The 19,683-nt window shown below is 42.7% G+C and overlaps 2 protein-coding genes across 3 annotated transcripts; one reads left to right on the plus strand and one right to left on the minus strand.

Annotated features, from left to right (window-relative positions):
- Positions 1–176: 176 nt before the first annotated feature.
- On the minus strand, positions 177–6,505 carry LOC116723072 (GDP-Man:Man(3)GlcNAc(2)-PP-Dol alpha-1,2-mannosyltransferase-like). 2 transcript variants are annotated; one of them, XM_032567624.1, is made up of 6 exons: positions 6,374–6,505; positions 5,938–6,159; positions 4,483–4,685; positions 4,121–4,289; positions 2,713–3,344; positions 177–1,660 (listed from the first exon to the last, which is right to left on the minus strand). In XM_032567624.1, the coding sequence occupies exons 1-6, from the start codon at positions 6,421–6,423 to the stop codon at positions 1,377–1,379; spliced, it is 1,560 nt and encodes a 519-aa protein (XP_032423515.1). In that variant the 5' UTR covers positions 6,424–6,505; the 3' UTR covers positions 177–1,376. The 2 variants fall into 2 exon arrangements, with proteins under 2 accessions (XP_032423515.1, XP_032423516.1); XM_032567625.1 differs by lacking the exon at positions 5,938–6,159 and having other exon boundaries at positions 6,374–6,459.
- A 2,596-nt stretch (positions 6,506–9,101) lies between these two features.
- LOC116723157 (lymphocyte cytosolic protein 1 (L-plastin)) lies at positions 9,102–19,475 on the plus strand. The gene is made up of 16 exons (XM_032567839.1): positions 9,102–9,238; positions 13,334–13,418; positions 13,622–13,770; positions 13,855–13,978; positions 15,378–15,510; positions 15,637–15,718; positions 15,809–15,974; positions 16,110–16,252; positions 16,538–16,633; positions 16,723–16,918; positions 17,013–17,091; positions 17,187–17,301; positions 17,382–17,515; positions 18,321–18,441; positions 18,653–18,777; positions 18,918–19,475. Exons 2-16 carry the CDS (start codon positions 13,355–13,357, stop codon positions 19,048–19,050), a joined length of 1,860 nt encoding a protein of 619 aa, XP_032423730.1. The 5' UTR covers positions 9,102–9,238; positions 13,334–13,354; the 3' UTR covers positions 19,051–19,475.
- Positions 19,476–19,683: the final 208 nt, after the last annotated feature.

The following is a 19,683-nucleotide window of genomic DNA, read 5'->3' on the forward strand; positions in this document are numbered from 1 at the left end:
TTCACTTTATCATTTTATATGCATAACACATTCCTTTGTCATACTGCTTTAAAATCCCAGCTACTTATCCTGAAGGACAAGATGGTAAACAAATCTCCAGTAACCATGACCATTCTGAGCGTACTGTGAGACTTTTACCACAAGGGGGCAGCACACAAAAAATTATCAGCTGCATCTTGTACTTTTCTTTTGCGTTTATTGTGTATTATTCAAGTGTAATCTCCATTTCTCCAGGAATCTAAACATTCTCTATACACAGAATTAAACAATATCAATGCCTCTTTAAAAATATGGGTTTGTAATACACATTTTATTATATTATCATGCCCATCAAAAACAGGAATGCAGGAGGAGAGCAACATTCAGACAAGGTAGATTTGGCCATCACCTCAGCTAAACCTTCATATTAAATATAACTATAGAGATTACACAAAGCAGCAAAAAGAGCTAGCCTCTTAACTTAACCTCTAATGACAGAGAAATCATATTTAAATAATCCATTTCATTTTTTTTAGAAGTCAGAAAAAATAATTCTCTTCAAAGTCATGTCAGCATTGACAGTATAACCCAGAACGAAACTCAAAAAAATCTGTTTTGCAGTTCCTATAATTCTCCCCAGATTAGTTGACAGTGAGTCTAATCTAAGTCCAGCTTAGTAAAAACAGAAACACTGGAAGCAAAGGGGGAAACTAAACGCCTCGTTGCATAAACCAATCTGATTGGCCTGCATCCTGAAGTGAGGATGTGTGAGAACCAGACGATTGACCAATTAAACAACCGCAAAAACTTTCATTCACCTATATGAGTCAAATATCAAGATGATCCTCTTTAAATGTGACCATAATCATTTATCAATTTACAATTACAGAGAGTTTCCTGAAACCTGGACTATTTTTTAATCAGTTCAGGAAACATACGGACCTGGAACCCGGCTTCATTCATACGACCCACAAGGCATTTTTACATATCAATAACAATCGATGGGAATGTTCAGGTTTTCTTCTCCTCAGTCTGTACAGAGTGGAGATTTTTATCTGGTTTTAAATCCGGAGGGCAAGCAGAGAAATTTGACTAATTTAGAAATTTCTTCTTTACTGGTAAATAATCTAATAATGAGGCACTGTGTTGCGCTTTAACTGTTAGCTTAGCTTGTTTTAAACAGACATAAGATCACCGCCCAGTGATATTAGTGAAAGTTACAAAGTGTGAAGTAGGAAAAGCTTTCCAAAAAAGACCGCAGAAAGGAAGTGACTCAGATCACTTGGTGCATTCTTCCTCTCCTGAGCTTCTTCTGTTTTCAAATTCCAGCTTGCTAGCTTTCTGTACCGACAGCCGTCTCTAGTCCCAGTTGGACACCAGGTCTGCTTCGTTCGTCCTCACCGCACCATCTGATTCATCAGAGCCTCTGTGGCGGCGAGGAAACAAGCTTCGAACTCCTGGTCTGAGAAACGCCCCACGGATTCCCGCGCTGCGCGTTTTATCTCCAGCTTAGCCGAAGGCGTCAGGGCCAGGATGGTTTCCATGGCCGCGGCGTAGCTGTCCTCGCTGTCCGCCAGGAAGCCCGTCTGCCTGCCCTCGTGCGGCACCACGATGTCCAGCTTCGGGCCGCCTGACTTGTGGGCGAGGACGATGGTTCCCGCGGCCATGCACTCCACCACTCCTGGAACGACAGAGACAGGATGGACGTCTAAACCATAAAACCCGACTTACCCTTCGAAATAATAGCATGAAATCATTTAAAGACAGAAAGCTGGGTTTCTGTAGGTCAAATTTAACTTTTTAAAGACCATCATGAATGGAATTTAAGACCTGTATCTCCACAGAGATGTGCAAACATCGTCCAGCCAACCGGGGATAAACTTGCACTAACCCATGCAATAATGTTAGCTTGCTAGCAAGTGTATATTAGCAGCTAGTTAGCGGGAGCCTTAACCTGCTAACTGGCATCTTGAGTTACAGAATGCAATAAAGATGTCTGCTCACGACTTAGACTTTTGCCTGACCGAAAAGTTCTGCAAATACAGAAAATATATGAGATGAAATTGTTCTACCAAGACAAAATTTAAGACTTGTGATGTATTATTTAATGCCAACTTACTTTTTAAAAGGAATTTCAAGGCCTCAATTTGAGATATTTTTAAGATACTTTTTAAGGATGACAACCTGAGAAACATGCAACTCATGTACACTGAAAACAAATATGACATAGATAGTTATTACCCAAGTGAGGTCATCTAGATTCCTTCTGATTTTTATGCATTTTGCTTTAGAAACTTTACTTCCTCATTATTACTTCCGAATAATATGCTGATATGGAAAATCTATAAAAATTCAAAAAAACAGTTTTGTTTTTTTTTAATGCAAGCCAAATCAGATTAAATAACCTTAAATAATCTATGGCGGAAATGATTAATCAAATTAATTGTGATGAATTGATTATTGAAATAATTGTCAAATAACTTAGTAATGGATTGATCATTAACTGGAGACTCAAAGAGCAGTAATTAATTACTGAAAATCTCTTGTTTAGACATTTTTGCTATCCATTAACCAATTGGTTACTGTAAACAATAATCACCAGATCATCCCTACGGCGTCTCTCAGTCTCTACCACCCTCTGCAGTCTTTGGATGTGTATCAAATACTTATTTCCCCATGTCTGTGTTACCTGCGTCATGGTAACACAGACATGGCCGTTTCTTGTGTTCTCACCGATGCCGAAGTGTTCGTTCCACATGGTGTGCAGCCCGATGGTGGCGCTCACCAGCTCCCTCTTCAGCTCGTCGAAGGGAACGTTGAGCTTGAAGTCGACGCGGTCGGAGACGCCGAGCTCCTGACAGAGCCCCCGCAGCCTCAGCACCCGGTCCTCGTCTTCCTGGTTCCTGCAGCCGCCAATCAGCACCAGCCGCAGCGCCTCCCGTCCCCCGGGCCCGTCCCCCTTCCTGTCCAGCAGCTTGGCAAAGGCTCTGATTTGCAGCGGGTGGTCCTTCTCCGGCCTGAACTGACCCACGGACACGATGGAGTGGCACTTCCTGTCTACTCCCGCTCTCCCGTCCTCGTCGCCCCCCAGCTCCTCCCAGCCCTCCTCCAGCTCGTCTTCGTCCTCCTCCCCCTCCAGCGGGACGTCCAGGAAGGCCCTGACGTCGCACGGCGGGTACACCACGCTGGTGCGGCTGGGGCAGCGCCACAGGGCCAGGATGTGTCCCAGCGTCCAGGTGGAGTTTACCATGACGACGTCGCTGCAGGAGCCGGCCAGGCCGTAGAGCAGAGCGAAGAGGCAGTAGTACAGCACCTTCAGGGCGCTCAGAACCGGGTTTCTGGAGATGAAGTCTGCATTGTTGAACCTGAAGTTAAAGGTTTGTTAAAGTTTCTTCTCAGAATCAGAGGACGTTTCATTAAAGGGACAGTATTCTGTATTTTCCAGCCACATAGAATCATTTTATAGCACAATGAAGTAACTCTGTTACCTTCAGTTGTTAACAAAAATCCTATATATAAATTATGACTTAAAATAAATTTGGCTGTAATTTAACGCCTCTCTCTCTTTAAGAAGCTCCTCCTCTTTCTAAACAGGAAGTAAGCGAGTAAAGCTAATAAAATGAGCTAAAAACAAGAGCATGATTTCTTTTTTTGTCTTAAAAGAAACTTGATGGTAACTTCTTACCATCAAGCATGATCAGAAATGTTATATTTGACATTTTCTGCACTACTTCTTCCATGAGAGCATCGATAAATATGAATAAATTTGAAAATATGACTAAATACAGTTACTGTGTGCAGTTTGGTGATATAATTTTTTTAAAATAATTTTCTAAGTGGCACCTTGTTTCAGATGGGAATGTTTTTCAAGAACAATGTGTGTTTGTGGTTTTATGACTGCTGTGCCATTCATTCACACCCACTCAAGAGTTTTCTTAAAAATAAGCGAACAAACAGTTTTTTTTAGGAGAAGTTTTGTCACGAAGACGGAGCTACATCCACCCGTGGCAGCTGAATGGTTGCCACGGGTGATTAAAGGATTTCCCAAACATTCATGAAAGAATCAAGGCAAGACTCCAGGTATGTTTTTGAAGAGGAAATGACACTAAAACTTGATGTAAAACTGAACGGTGATCTCTACCTGGGGTTCCTCTCTCTGACCACAGACAACATGTCCGTGCTCACGGTGGGATAATGGACGTAGCTCGCCACCTTGCAGCCTCCCAAGTAGCGGAAGATTGGAAGCGTAAAGGCGTAGCCCATGGAGTCGACGTACAGGTCAGGAACAAAAGCTGTGAGAGCTTCCCACCCTAAAACACACACACACACACACACACACACTCTGTTAGCTGCTTTAGCACAAAGAAGAAAACACCCAAAGATCCAGAAAGACCTACTGTTGGAGAAGCACTGATTATTAGTCGATTGACCAGAACTTAACTGTGTATCTTTTTACTTTTTCTAAACTCTTAACACTCAACGCGTCTTACGTTCATGTCTTACCAAGGAACATGGAGCCCAGGCTCTGTCCCAGCAGGGTGAAGTGAGGGTACGAAGTGGCCTCCACCAGGTCGCGGTGACGCAGGAAGATGAAGGTGACGGGTCGGGGTAGAGTTATGTTGAAACGCTGCCGCGCCCCCTCCAGGACCTGTTCACCAGTCACTCCCTTGTCCCCGGTGTACACCACAAAGGAGACATTGGAGTATCTGGAATAATGGCGAGGCAACGGTTGCCATAAGTTCTCCATTTTTAGGTTTTCAAATATTTAAAAAAAAGGAAGATGAAGGAAGGCAGCAGACAGGTCAGGGAGAAAGTTCTGGAGAAGTTTAAAGCAGAGTTGGCTTATCAAACAGAGATCTGTTCAATCCATCATCTAGAAAAAGAAGGTATATGGCACAACCACAAACCTATCAAGCATCAGGTAGCAGAATCAGTTACCAGGGCAACTGTCAGGCAAGCTCTCCGTATACTGACTTTTATGGAAGAAAACCTTTGAGGAAAAACAGCCATCAGCAAACACCTGAAGGAAAGTGCTCTTAAAAATGAGATCATAACTAAAAAAATGAGATCATAACTAAAAAAATGAGATCATAACTAAATGTTTTGACTCTGTGGAGGTAGGGGTGGGCATTTATCGTATTGCTAATCAGTTATTGTGATAACTTTCTTATAAGAATTTATTGTTATGATAAATTCCAGTTAATAATGTTTAAAAACAAAACAAAACTGTCCATATTGTCGAGATTGTTAATTTTACTATATTTAACACTGTTTGTTCAATGAGAACAATAAACAAATAAACAATAAATTTATAAATATGATTAAATGTGGTGACTGTGTGCAGTTTAGTGATACAGATCTAATTTCTCACTAGTGTCCTAAAGGAGCACATTACAAATAGGAATGTTTTCTAGAGCAGCATTTGTTTCTCTATAATATATATAATATATAGATACCTAAAAAAAAGAAATAATCTTATCACTTTAACCGTTTTCACAAAAGGACCATAAAATATCGGGATAAACTTCAAGTCTATGTGACCCACCACTATATGGAGGTTGAAAACTGGACATTACTGAGGTTTTAAAAAGACTATTATACTTTAACAGGATTATGGGACGTGATCGTGGGGCGCTGTGCTGCAGAGGGCCACGTCGACATGCAGGTCACTCAGACCTTGTTTGCTCTTATCACCAGTTGTGTAAACAATTAAACCTTTGCTTTTTAAAGGTTTCTTGGTTCTCTAGTAGCCACTTATGGAGGGAACAGCAGGGAAACAGGAACTAGAGAGAAGCGAGAGGAAATGCCAGGAATCGAACTCGCGACTGTCGCCTCTGAACATTGTGCGCGCGAGCTGCCAGCGGAGCAGCCCGAAGCCTCCCCGTCAGTGACGCGACGGAACAGATATTATTTAGAGAAACGGACGTGTCTGGGGTTTATTCCGGAGCTCTGGGTTACCGGTTCATCAGGGCCCTCAGGGAGCACCAGAGCACCCGCTCCCCGCCTCCTCCCGCGTTGCAGTACGGGTGGAAGAAAGCCACAGCCGGGCCGCCGTCCTGAGCGCGGCGGGTCTTGCGGCGACCCTGCAACCACGCGCGGAGCCCCAGCAGCACCAGGAGCAGCAGCAGAGTCAGGGCCAGGCTGAGGTAGACGCAGGGCATCACCAGGGACCACAGCAACCTGCGGCGGAGGGAGACGGAGAGCTGAGAGCAGGGCGGAAGTTCACCTGAAGCGGTTTAAATCCCGTTTCAGTTTGACGTTAGCCTGCTAGGCGCTAGGCTAAACCTAGCACTGTCCCCTCAATTAAATTTTAAGCAATAAATTAATGTATTTCTCTCCGACACTTTCTTTCTATATAATGCTATATTTTTCGTAAAAAGCAGAGCATGTGTACCTCATCAAGTCGCAGAAGCACAGAGAGAAGTGGTGGTGGTGTCCTGCCATTTTGACAACACAGCGTCTGAGGTGACGCCACAACCTGTCAGCTGACCGAGCCTCCGCCCTCTGATTGGCTCTGCGTTTTGTTTACCTGCACGTCATCAACATGTGATTGACTACTTCTGCCCTCCGAGGGAAGCAAGCTGCGGTTCACGACTGTGTGTTTAACAGTTCTTGCGTACGTCACCACATTTAATTAATTCAGAAGCAAAAAATTGAGAAAAAAAAAAAAAATCTCACTTAATAACCGCACTGAAAGCAACGCAACCTAGAAATTATGTGACGACAAAGGGAACCTCCATCCTTGGTGCATTTCTTAACGTGAACTGGTGGATCATCCAGGAAGTGGCCTATCAGTTTTTTAATGACGTTTAAATGACGTCATTAAAAAAAACCAGTTATATTCCAAAGAGACATTAAATGTAGCTGCAACTGAACCATTGACAGTTTCATCTGCTAATGGAACTAGAACTGTTTCCATCAATATTAAGGAATTATTCACTTCAAACGAGCTCCTATATTTTGCTGAAAAGTTACTTGTAAGTTACATTTTTCTTATTTCACATGTACTAATATATTTGCAGCAGAAACTAGGCCAAAAATACTTGGTAAGATTTAGTATTTTTGCAGTGAACATGGCAACTTTTGTTTGTTTTGTTTAAGTTTTATTCAGAGAATTGAACAAACATAAAAATGGAAATAATAAGAGGTTGTGGTCCGACAGCAGGGGGTATCTGGGAGAAAATCTGGAGGAACCAGATGTCAGCAGCAGACATGACGCCAATATTCACATATAATTACCATGTAAACCCTCACTGGTTTATTGGCACTACATTTTCATACTGTATGATTTTCTTTTCCATAGCATGTTTTCACAAAGTGCTTCAAGACAAACTGGTAAACTAGCAGCAGTGAACAATACAGAAACGTAACACGCTGCAATCATAAACACCTATTTGGCTTTTTTGACCAAAAAATATAAATAATCACTGACAGTTTTTAAACCTTTCTGTTCCCATGGTTACAATCATGTCTTTATTCATCTATTCACCAGTAGATGACACAAACTCACACCTCCTCCCCTACATCCGCCCAGTTGTACGTAATCCATCTACAGTTTCATCTAACCGTTCTTTGTTTCTGTTTACTGTTTTCTTTCTATCTTTTTTTTTTTAAATTAGTTTTAGAATCAAAATGTAATTCACACTGTTGCTTTTTCAGATTTCTGCACAGATGCCATCCGTTTAGACGGGACAACGTAAATGTTTATAATGTTTTATATAATGTTTTATATAAAACATTATATTCAAAAATATAATGTTTTATATTTTTAAACATTACATTTTATAAATATAATATTATTTATAAAATAAATCATTTTATGTCCATATAACTGAAATATAAAACAGCCAGATGTCAAACCCAAGTGGCATCAGGGAAAGAAAATACTAGTATTTCTCAAAAAAAAATTTAATATTGCATGCAAATGCAGCATTGGAGGATGATTTTGTGCCATGTTTTTGAATAACTTATTCACATGTGATTTCAATTGCATTTCTTATTCAATGCAAACTCTGCAATTGAGACTCTAGCAAAAATATTGACAAAGTTTTGTGCACATTTGCAATGGAAATAATGCAGAATGATTTATTCCAAACATGCATTTCTTGTGATTCTTCTGATTTTGACTCGCAGATCATGAAAACCCAAAATTCACTAAGAAAATCTATCAAAGCGACCTGGGCTTCCATTACGCCTGGTCCCCTCCACGCTGCATCGATGCAGCAATTCCTGCCCCACCTGGTACTGAGTGCAGAGAAAAGTACAAACCTTTCAGAAGGCCTGACATTTTTCCTCGAGACATTTTTCAGTTTTTCGTTGATCTAATGTGATGTTTTAGGTTTTTGAGACACTGAAGTTTTAGATTTATTTACCTGTAAGCCATAATCATTAAAAATAATAATAATAATCACAAAAAAAGCTTGATCTATTTTACTCTGTGTGTTATGAATCTCAATAAAACAACCATTTCCCTTTCTGAAATGACAGGCAAGAAACACTGCACCGTCATACCCGGCCTGAATTTTGCTGGACAATAAATCGTATCAGAAGTTATCGCAATAAACGATGATAATGTTGTTTTGAGACCATTTTCAAGTAATAAAAGGTAAAGGCATCATAATGCAAGAACACATTCTCAAAGATCAAAAAAAAAAATGTTATTCTAATGAAAACTTAACACTGGAACTGGAAAATATTGTAAATATCCAAAATAAAACAGGAACAACAAATAAAATAAAGTGGATTATGGCGTCTCTGTAAACAAAATTGTCCTTCAAATGCAAAGGAATAGTTGGGAACAAAACACCAGAACAAAGACTTTTATCATCCAGTGTCTGGTAGAAAAAGAGAAAAAAGAAAAACGAAAAGTCGTGCAAATGGAAATCATCGACTTCGTTTTAATTTATGATGCATTTCATTGATTTATTGCGACATGCCTACCCGTTTTTTTTTTACACAACATTCTAATCTTCAGACATGCACCAGCAGTGAGATGTTGTCACCAGAGCCCCACGAAACCGACTGCGGAGGTCACCTGAACTCGAGGCCCGCGCGCATTGCCATATAAAGACAAAAGCTCTTTGATTCCTGTTTCTGAAGTGCCGCATGTCACTTCCTTCCTCGTAGATTTGAATAGATGTGCCGAGGCCCCTTCAGACCGAGCCGATTCAGAGCCTGTCGAGCGGTGAGCAGCGACAGCAGCCGGACGGACGGAAAAACCACCCGCTTCACCTTCCAACCCCCTCGCCTCGTCTCTCAGGTAAGGCGGCGGAGATCGGATCAGGTTTGCCTCGCGTCCGTCTGGGTGTCTGCTCAGGTATCAGGTGAATTTGGAGGAAGTAACTCCTCCGGTGAAACGGCAGAGAAGGGGGGAAACTCTAGAGTATATGTGACTTTCTGTCCTCCTTATCCTGACTTTCTGCACAATTAGTTATTATTTGCTTTGACATTTTTAAAGAAACTGCTTTCATGCACAACGCGACGCACTGGGAAACTGCTCAGCGACTAAATCATTTTTAAATGATTCAGCCGCTGCTTTATGTTTAAGTAAGAAGACGAGGGCAGATGGAGGAGAGGAACGAGCAGCTCGAAGCGCTGCAGTTAGCGGGAAAGGAAGTTTGTGGTTGGCCTCGCATCAACTGAGAAAAAGAAAAAAAAAAAACTCCCTCTGAGGCAGCGTGGGCCTAACAGAAACATCGGCATTTGATTTATGATTAATAAGCCTTCTTGTTTCTTATAAGACGACCTGACCCGGATGCGTAAACACGTGTGTGGCCTGGTCTGGGAGCTGACTCTGCTGTAATTCATGCAGTTTTCTGCACACTGAACCTCTGCTGCTTGGACTGATGGCTGACATGCAGATTCAAATATTTGATTTTTTCTGCAAGAAACGGTGCAAAAAAAAAGGGGGCGAAGACGGATTCCAGTTGCAAGTCGTTTTCTGAAGAATTTCCCCGGTTTTTTCACTGACGCCTTAAGACAGGAAGCAGGTTAAAGAAATAAACAGGTGCAAAGTGTTAGCTGCAGTCTGAGGCAGGAGAGGCGTCACGTAGATATAAAACACTCTGAAAACAGTCGCGTATTTGTTTGAAATAAAAAAAAATAAAAATATCGCCCAAAACTCAAGAGACATCTCATTTGAGACTTATGTTTTCTTCTTCTGTGGTGCCTTAGTGGAGTCTACTAATGTTAGCTCCCCCTGCTGCCTGGTCCTTAAAAAAAAACAACCAAAACCAATAATTGAAAAATGATTTAAAAGCACAATTGTCTCAATCTAAAAGATCGCCCAAACAATGTCGGTGTTATTTTATTGTAATGTTGATCTAAGGAAGTGTTAGTAGTCACTTCTTATTCAGTTTCATGGAAAAAAAAACGTTTCTGTCTTGAGCCAAATATTCTTGGAGACGAGCGCCAACGTCAAAGTGAAAATAAAGGCCTGATTTGAAAGTAACATCTGTCTCTTGTGAACATGCAAACTAACTTTATTGATCCAAAATCTGAGCTCCTGCAACCTGTTGTCGTTTTACCATCTAACTGTTATCAAGTATAGAAAATTCAAAATAAGTGACACGCCTCCTGACATAAACCTCAACCTTTTACGTTTCGGACCTCGTGAAAAACTCTCTTCGGCAGAAACAACCAAACAAACTTCCGATAACAAGTGACAAATGAACATAACATCCTCATGTTTGGGGTTTTGCATGCACAGGGAGGAGACGCAGGACGAATATTTTTTTAATGTAAAGGTGAGAACATTAAAAAAAAAAGGTGTGAATTTACTGTAGAATGGCAGAGTAGCTCTGCAGAATAATTACGATTCGTAGCAACACAGGAAGGAAGCTTTAAGCAACGTGAGCAGATGCTTTTAAGAGCCGATAGAAATCTCTTCAGGCTGCGCTGCATGTAAAAAACGGGAGATAAACAGCAGATAAGCCACACTTTCAATGTCAGGCAGTCGTCTACCGTTTTGGCAACGTTTTGGTGAGTGAAAAAAAAAAGAAACGGCAGAAAAAAACTGGTCAGGCTCTCAGTTTAGCAGAGCCAAGTTTCATTTCTGCTTCCAATCTGCTGTCCGCTGCAAGAAACAACTTCCCCGTTTCCACACCTCAACGTCTCATTATATATCATTTACTTTTCTTTTACTGCTGTTTGAACATCTACCTGTCCGCAAACTCAGTCTGCGCAGGAAACCACGTGACTCAAAAGCAACAGGACTTCACCATAGCTGTAATCCTTTATGATTAGTTCTCTCTTTTTTGTCTATTTAGCATCTTGCTAACTCATGTTATACACTAAAATGTCTCTTACAATACAAAAATGTCAACAGAGGCGCTCTGACAGCGATGTTTTAACAGGATATCGTTTCAACAGATAGAAGCACTTCCTCTTACTGATCTAAAATCAGTTCTGCTTGTGTGAACCATCCAAGCCGCCACCGGTCCAAAGAAACGCTCTGGGTTTCAATAAACCGCCGGAAGGAACAAGACACGGTTCTCTGTCTGAGGCTTGTTGTTTCTGTCCTCAGTGGGTGTTGATAGTCTGAATAAATGAGGCGTTCATGAACACAAACTGCAAACATTGAGGTCAATCCAGTGATTATGTGTGTAGCTAGCTTCAGTGCAGCAGCAGTTTAGCTGCGTCTCTAAAGAACGGCTTGATTGAGAATCAAAATAGGAGCAACGCCTTCAAGTGTGAAGTGATTTAATGTTTCACCGTCTTTTTTAAAAAAAATCATTTCATCTGCGGAGGAGCAGGAAGTTCAATCACTGACGCCTAACGAGCTCAAAGTCGATTCGTTTGTGGGTTTAAAAATGTCCTGCGAACTGACAAAAAAAGGATCCGCGAACACACCGACGCGTTTGGGGTGAATCATCACACCCTGAAATAAAATGTCCTGCATGTCATGTGATCGTCGCTAAAGCACATGAAATGTCACTGGACTGACCTTTCCCGTTTTCTAGAGAAACAAAAACACCTTTTATGAACTTTATGAACGGTTTCGCTTGAGTAAGAAACGTGTGGCGAAAATCCTCATAACTGGTCATCCGTCCTTCGCCACAATAAACAAAATGTTCATTTCCCTGTTTTGAGCCTCATGATGGTTTCTTTCTTGAATTAGCTAATAATCGTTGGCCAACTCACAGCTAGTGACTGAATAAAATCCTTACTCAGACCCATTGATTTAGAAGATGAGCTCAACCAGAAAATACAAATAAATGTCAGCTATTCCACTTCCACTTTTCTGCAGCGATACGGTGACGCTCCAGTGTCTGTTGCAGATCGAAGCCCGCAAACTCGGCGTGCGTGTCTGACCTTCACTGGCCAAGACTGCAACACCTGCATCTTTGACCGGCTGGAAAGACGCCAGCACCGTCTGCTGCTGTCGATGTTCAAACTTTCTTTTTGGAAGTCTGATCTTATTTGTTTGCTAACCTCAGTTTGTATTTGATTACGAAATATTAAAAACAGAATCAAGTAAAACAAAAAAAGAAGAAAAAAACAGAAAGTCTGCCTGAAGTAGGAATTATTAGCTTATTATAATTATTATCTGCTACTGACTGACGCTGGATTAAAGTTTTTTTTCCCACTACTCACAGTTTTAATGTCATCAATAAATGCACAACTTATATTTCTTAACTTGCTTCTTTAGTGTTTAGCTAGCAGGGCTAATCCCAGTTAGCTAATGTGACGTAGCATTAGCTGAGACCGACTCTTTGGGTTCATCTGCTTGTTTGTTACACTTAGCCTTTCTTCACTGCTTTTTGTTTTAAATTACAGCTAATTTGCTTCATATTTACATTTTAAACTGATTCTAAAAGCACATTTTTCCTACTATCACAAAAAGCAACCCAAGCGGTGCTACTTGCATCACAGCTTAAGAAACATGGCTGTAAAACCCTGCAGTGACCAAGCAAGTGATTATTCTGACAGTAAATTGTGAAAGTTGTTGCTGAAGCTTTTCTCAGAGGTTGTTGAGTGTTCTTGTTTCTCACTGGAGACGGAAAGGTTGTGTTATTAAAAGAATAAAAATAAAAAACCAAATCTCAGTCCAGCCCATAAATCTTCTAACTTGACCCGTTTGCGGGAAGATCTGAGTTCGTCTGCTTTGTCTGTCCAGTAGGAACTGGCAGGTTACCATGCAGATGTTGCTGCCTGTATGTACAGCAAGGAGATATAAAGAAGTGGTTGTTTTTCAGACAGGAAGTGCTGCAGCAGGGGGAAGTTTCAGAGTGGCAAAAGTGAGAACTCTGAAGGCTTTGCATCACTTCACTAAATTAGAAGACCTGATCATGTTGCTTCTGGCCTGAAAGCCACCTCCCTCCTTACGGAAACGTTTTGTCTCTTCTTGGGTCAGTTTTAGGGTCCAGTTGCCAACATGGCCGCCACAAAGATCTCTGCCGAGGAGCTGGAGGAACTCAAAGAAGCTTTCGCCAAAATTGGTAAGAGAATCGTCTTTGTTGTCATTTCCTCTTGTGTTTCTGATAGAGGAAGGCTCAATGAGGAACTGCTGCTGGTTTTCTCAACAACCAGGCCCTCTGTACGGTTGTTCTGAACTGCAGCTGCTTCGATTTTAAGAACAGATCTGTAGATTGTAAAATATACACAGCATCACACTTAAGAGACCTTCTCGTCTCTCTGTCAGACGTGGACGGCAACGGGTTCATCAGCAAAGATGAGCTCAACGAGTTGTTCAGGGCCGCCAACCTGGCTCTGCCCGGATACAAGGTCCGGGAGATGGTCCAGGAGCTGACCAGAACCAGCGACAACCTCACCTTTGAGGAGTTCACCAAGGTCAGCTGGGTCCAACGGAGACGTCGCCTCAGTCGACGGGTGTTCAGACAAGCTCATGTCTCCTGTTCTGTCCCCTCGGTCCAGATGGTGCACAGTCTGAAGAGCACGGAGGTGGCCAAGACCTTCAGGAAGGCCATCAACAAGAAGGAAGGAATCTGCAACGTGGCAGGAACGTCGGAGCAGTCCGGCACGCAGCACTCATACTCAGGTAAAAACAGCTGAAGGTGGCTTAACTTGAAAATGGAGGTTCACCTTCTGCCTTGAAAATCAGCAAGAAAACTGTTTTGGTTTCAACTCAGAATTTGAATACCATCAAGTTAATTGAACAACAAGAGGCAAGTTGTCTAAATGTTGTCCTTTAAGTTCTGATAGCTCATTAATATTGAATTGTGTTGTTTGTTTTAACACGATGCTGTAACGGAAACCAAACAATTATCCTACAAGATGCAAAATTGTCCTCCTCACCAAGTCGAATAAGCTCCACTTCCTGCGTTTTCACTCACATTATCAAGTGAAAATATTTTCAAGTACAATTTCAATTCTTGATTCAGTTTCCATGAATTTTATTTTATCAAACATCCCGTCAAAGCATTCAGTTTGAACGGGGCTCGAGCAATTCGAGAAAACGCGGTCCTCAAACATCGCGAGCGGACAGTTGGTTTAAAATGAATATTTACCTTGAAAAAACAGAAGGGCGGGTTGTCGCGTGGCGGGGTTCTTGGAGCGCGTGCCGGCAGGTCTCCCCCTCTTCCTGAAAGATTACTGTTAAAAAGTTAAGTAGTGCAAGTCAGTCCGCCGAGAAAATACGCAGGAGTCGGGGCGTCGCGTGCGTCGCGTGGCGCTAGCACAGTGGTTAGCGCGAGTTCAATTCCTGGACGTGGGTTTTCCTGAATTCAACTTCCGTCTTCGGTTCTTTTGCCTCACGTCAGTTTCCCTCCTTCTCTCTGCCCCCTCCTGTCGGATTACTGGCAAATACAGGCCACCAAAAAAATATCTTAAAACAAACAAAAGAGCTCCTCACTCAGAGTGCAGCACATGATACTAAAACCTGCAGCTAAATACCCTAAGAAATGCTTCCCACTTAAAAACCCTCCCTTGCTTAATACTTAGAGATATGACACAATTACCAAAAAGTCAACAAAACTAGCTACTGTACGTAATCTTTCACACATTTCAATTCGAAATCTAAAATTCACAAGATTTATTTGACTTAGAGCAGAAGTTAGTCGACAACAAAATGCGGCTCTAATGTTTTACCATGTCCTCCACACACAGGTTCACACACAGTGCACAACATCTGCAAACTTGACCATTTTGTTGGCACAACTGAAAACAATTTTGTTTCCCTCCCACTGAATAAATAAACTCAAGTTGGATTTTCAGAGAGGAATACAGTATAGGTTAATTTATTTTCAGCGTTCTTACACATTCTGCCAGGTCTGCATCAAATCAGAGTCTGACAGCTGATGAAATTGATTGAAAACATTTTGAAAATGAATGCCTATAGCTGAATGTGTGTGAGTGTGTTGCTGAGTGTTTTGACGCGAGTCTCTTCTGATCTCCCGACGACCTGGGATCTGACGAGGTGTGATTTGTTTGGTCCACAGAGGAGGAGAAGGTGGCCTTTGTGAACTGGATCAACAAAGCTCTGGAGAAGGATCCGGACTGTAAGCACGTCATTCCGATGGATCCCAACAACAACGACCTGTTCACCGCCATGGGAGACGGGATCGTCCTCTGGTAACTTCCACTCTAGACACTTTCAATTTCCTTCACTTCTCTCAGGTTGTGGGGTCAGAGGTGGGTTAAAAACAAGCGACTGCAACCGTGCTCATTGGCCTAAATCTGCTCCATCTCTCCTGTTAGCAAAATGATCAACCTCTCCGTCCCAGACACCATCGATGAGAGGACCATCAACAAGAAGAAGCTCACCCCATTCACCATCCAGGTGAGACGTCTACGACTGCAAACTGTACCGTTCCTGCAGGTCGTCTGCATGGCCGCTGAATCTGCTCGTTGCCGCGTTTGGGTCTAACAGGAGAATCTGAACCTGGCTCTGAACTCTGCGTCGGCCATCGGCTGCCACGTGGTGAACATCGGGGCTGAGGACCTGAAGGAGGGCAGGCAGCACCTGGTCCTCGGTCTGCTGTGGCAGGTCATCAAGATCGGCCTGTTCGCCGACATCGAGATCAGTAGGAACGAAGGTGGGTGTTCGGATAGAGCCGAGACTCAGAAGATTTGTGACAGGAAAGCACCCAAACATGCCGCAGACTTCCAAGTCTTCGGCCTGTGCAGAAAAATCGGAGGTATAATTGTAATGGTTTTACTGGCGTGTGCAGCACTGATCGCTCTGCTGCGGGATGGTGAGAGTCTGGAGGACCTCATGAAGCTTTCCCCGGAGGAGCTGCTGCTGCGTTGGGCCAACTATCACCTGGAGGAAGCCGGCTGTGGAAAGATCAACAACTTCAGCTCCGACGTCAAGGTGACGACGTAAACATCTGCTCCAAGCACACATACACACTCCCTAGCAAAAGTGTTTATGAAACTTCTTGCATTTTGTTACGCCACAACTTCACTGGATTTTATATAATAAACTGACACAAAGTAGTGAAGGTGGAAGGAAAATGACTCATGTTCTGTATCAGTTATAAATGGGATGCTGACAGTTTTCTAAATGGGTCATACAATCCATGTGTTAAAAGCTAAATAAGCTAGTTTGAAGTTGTTGTTGAGCCTGGGTTAACTTCTTCAATCGGGTTTATTCCAGGACTCCAAGGCGTACTACAACATCCTGAACCAGGTGGCGCCCAAAGGAGACGAGGATGGAGTTCCTGCCATCGCCATCGACATGTCAGGAATCAGGGTGAGACTTTATCGGCCAATCAGAATCGTTTGTTCTGGAGAGAAGTCCCGCCTTCCTGACGCCCCGGACTTTCATTCACATCTCTGCAGGAGAAAGAGGACCTGAAGAGGGCCGAATGCATGCTGGACCAGGCCGACAAGCTCGGCTGCAGGCAGTTCGTCATGCCCGCCGACGTCGTCCGTGGCAACCCCAAGCTCAACTTGGCTTTTGTTGCCAATCTCTTCAATAAGTACCCAGCTCTGAAGAAGCCAGAGAACCAGGACATCGACTGGAGCTCCATCGAAGGTTCGTCTACATCTTCCTAACTAGAGCCGGGTCTCCTCTGTCGTTTCTGACTTTGTTATTTTTTTATGGAGGTTTGATCAGTTTTTGCCTGCAGGTGAAACCAGGGAGGAGCGAACCTTCAGGAACTGGATGAACTCTCTTGGTGTCAACCCTCGTGTCAATCATCTCTATGCGTAAGAAAGCTCTTAGACATCCACCTGTAGCCTGCTGAGAACCACAGAGACTAATGGACAGTGTGTGTGTGTGTGTTTGTGTGTGTGTGTTACAGCGACATTGATGATGCCCTCGTCATCTTCCAGCTGTATGAGAAGATCAAAGTACCAGTAGACTGGGACAGAGTCAATAAGCCTCCCTACTCTAAACTGGGCAGCAACATGAAGAAGGTACAGCAGGAAACTTCTGACTTGAAGACTTTCTCTCTGTCCTTGGACTTGAACTAACCATCTGCTGTTCTGGTTTCCAGCTGGAGAACTGTAACTATGCAGTGGAGCTGGGCAAGAAGGAGGCCAAGTTCTCTCTGGTTGGCATCGCGGGTCAGGACCTGAACGCAGGAAACCGAACCCTCACCCTCGCTCTGCTCTGGCAGCTCATGAGGAGGTAACTTCTCATTCCCATTTTCTTCTAACACATGTTCATTGAATGTTCCGTCTGCGTGTCCAGAGCCAAGTGATTTATCGAAGACCACAGCCATTTTGAGAAAATCCAACCTAAATATTAATAGCCTGATCTTCCTGAAGTAACTTTAGCTTTTGTTGTTACTGCTTGGATATTCCAGTACTCTTGGACGTTTCATGGAGATTTCTTTTAGCCCCCAGTCACTGGGCTGGAATAGGACACTTGTTTATCTTGGTACACAAGGTTAATCAAAATAGCACTCTGCATATTAAGTTTATGTCCAGGGCTGTAGGCTTGTCTGCCTTCCAAAGGCCATGGGATCCTTATTATAGTGGAGGGTATGATCAACTCTATGAAATACCAGTAAATTCAGTGGGATTCTGCCAAAAACTGGCCTAACAACAGGATAAATATTGAAAATCCATGGCAGGATTACTAGGAAAATGCTTCACCAGGCAGGAAATGTGCCTTATCCAAATCAGTCCTAAAACTTCAAAAGAGGAGCCAGGATTAGCTTATCTACAGAGATCATAAGAGTGTTATATAGGAGACTCGTTGCTGCCCTGTTTTTAAATAGAAGTGGAACAAACTATTGACAACATTGGTGTCAATATTTGTTCCACCTGCGATTTTGTTGCAACAATGATTTCTTAAATGGAATCCACAGAATGAAGCAGAATGAGGGTTTGGTTTGTGGCATCATCTCTAAGCTTTTTACACATCTTCAACTAGGGGTACCATCTTTCCACTGGTTGTTGCGTCACACCTTCATCTGTCTCTTCCTCAGGTACACCCTGAACATCCTGGAGGATCTGGGTGATGGACAGAAGGTTGTGGACGACACCATCGTATCCTGGGTCAATGGAACACTCACAGAGGCAGGGAAACGCACTATCTCCAGCTTTAAGGTAAATCATCCAAACCAGTCATCCTTTAGGTCGGGAATTCTGAGTAACATGACGCTGTAGTATGAAGATCGAGTTTCTTTTTACGTATTATAATAGCTGGTGGTGGTGTTCACCACATAAATGCTGTAGACGTCGAACGTTTCCATTGAACATTGAACGACCTGTGTGTGTGTGTGTGTGTGTGTGTGTGCGTGTGTGTGTGGGTGTGCAGGACATGTCTATAAGCAGCAGTATGCCGGTTCTGGATCTGATCGACGCCATCCAGGCCGGATCGATCCGATACGACCTGCTGAAGACGGAAGACCTCACAGAGGAGGAGAAACTCAACAACGCAAAGTATGAACACAAGTTTTGCGCTTCAAATATTTGACCAAGCTTCACTTGAGCGGATTTAGACCAGAAAACAGAAAACAGCTCCAGAAGATACATTGGTACCCGAGTTTCACCTAACCTGAGCTGTAACACTGTGTCATCAGGTACGCCATCTCCATGGCCAGGAAGATCGGCGCCCGGGTGTACGCGTTGCCCGAGGACCTGGTGGAGGTCAAACCTAAGATGGTGATGACGGTGTTCGCCTGCCTGATGGCACGTGGCATGAGGAGAGCCTAAGGAGACCGGACGAAGCGCTCATCTTTTCTTCTTTAAGCAAGGAGGCTGTGAAACTTTACAAACACAGCCTGTTTAAACTCAGACAAGACAATATCCTTTCTTCTTTAAGACACATAAAAACATAAAGCACCTGTACAGAACAAACAGTTTAACAATAATCCAAACCCGCCCCAGTAACTGATCAGCTAATCCCCAACATAAATTAGAGGCTTCATATTAAAACACAGTATTATTTATTTGTGTTTGGGTCCAGTTGATATGAACTGTCAGCTTTAGATGCCATATCATGAAGAGTTTCTGCTTCCATTTTATCCCACTATATCTAATTTCTAGGTAAAAAGCCATAATGCTCTTTACAAGTGAATGGATTCACCTTCTGATCGTTCCATGTCTACAATAAATAAAGAGATTGTTTTTATTATAAAGTTGGTGGCGTTTCATTGACTTATCCCGATGTAAAGAACTGAGACCTTACAGGGTTCTGGTCCAACATGGTTCAGGTCAACGAGCAGCTACATGGAGGGAAATTCATTGTTACTGTGGTTACGTGTTAATGGACAGAATATTAACCAGAGACTGAGTAGAAACTTTCAACTAGACATGCATTGGATTAATTCTCATCTAGAAAAAATG

The sequence above is a fragment of the Xiphophorus hellerii genome, chromosome 7 (assembly GCF_003331165.1).
Source record: "Xiphophorus hellerii strain 12219 chromosome 7, Xiphophorus_hellerii-4.1, whole genome shotgun sequence".
In the NCBI taxonomy this organism is placed as follows: domain Eukaryota; kingdom Metazoa; phylum Chordata; class Actinopteri; order Cyprinodontiformes; family Poeciliidae; genus Xiphophorus; species Xiphophorus hellerii.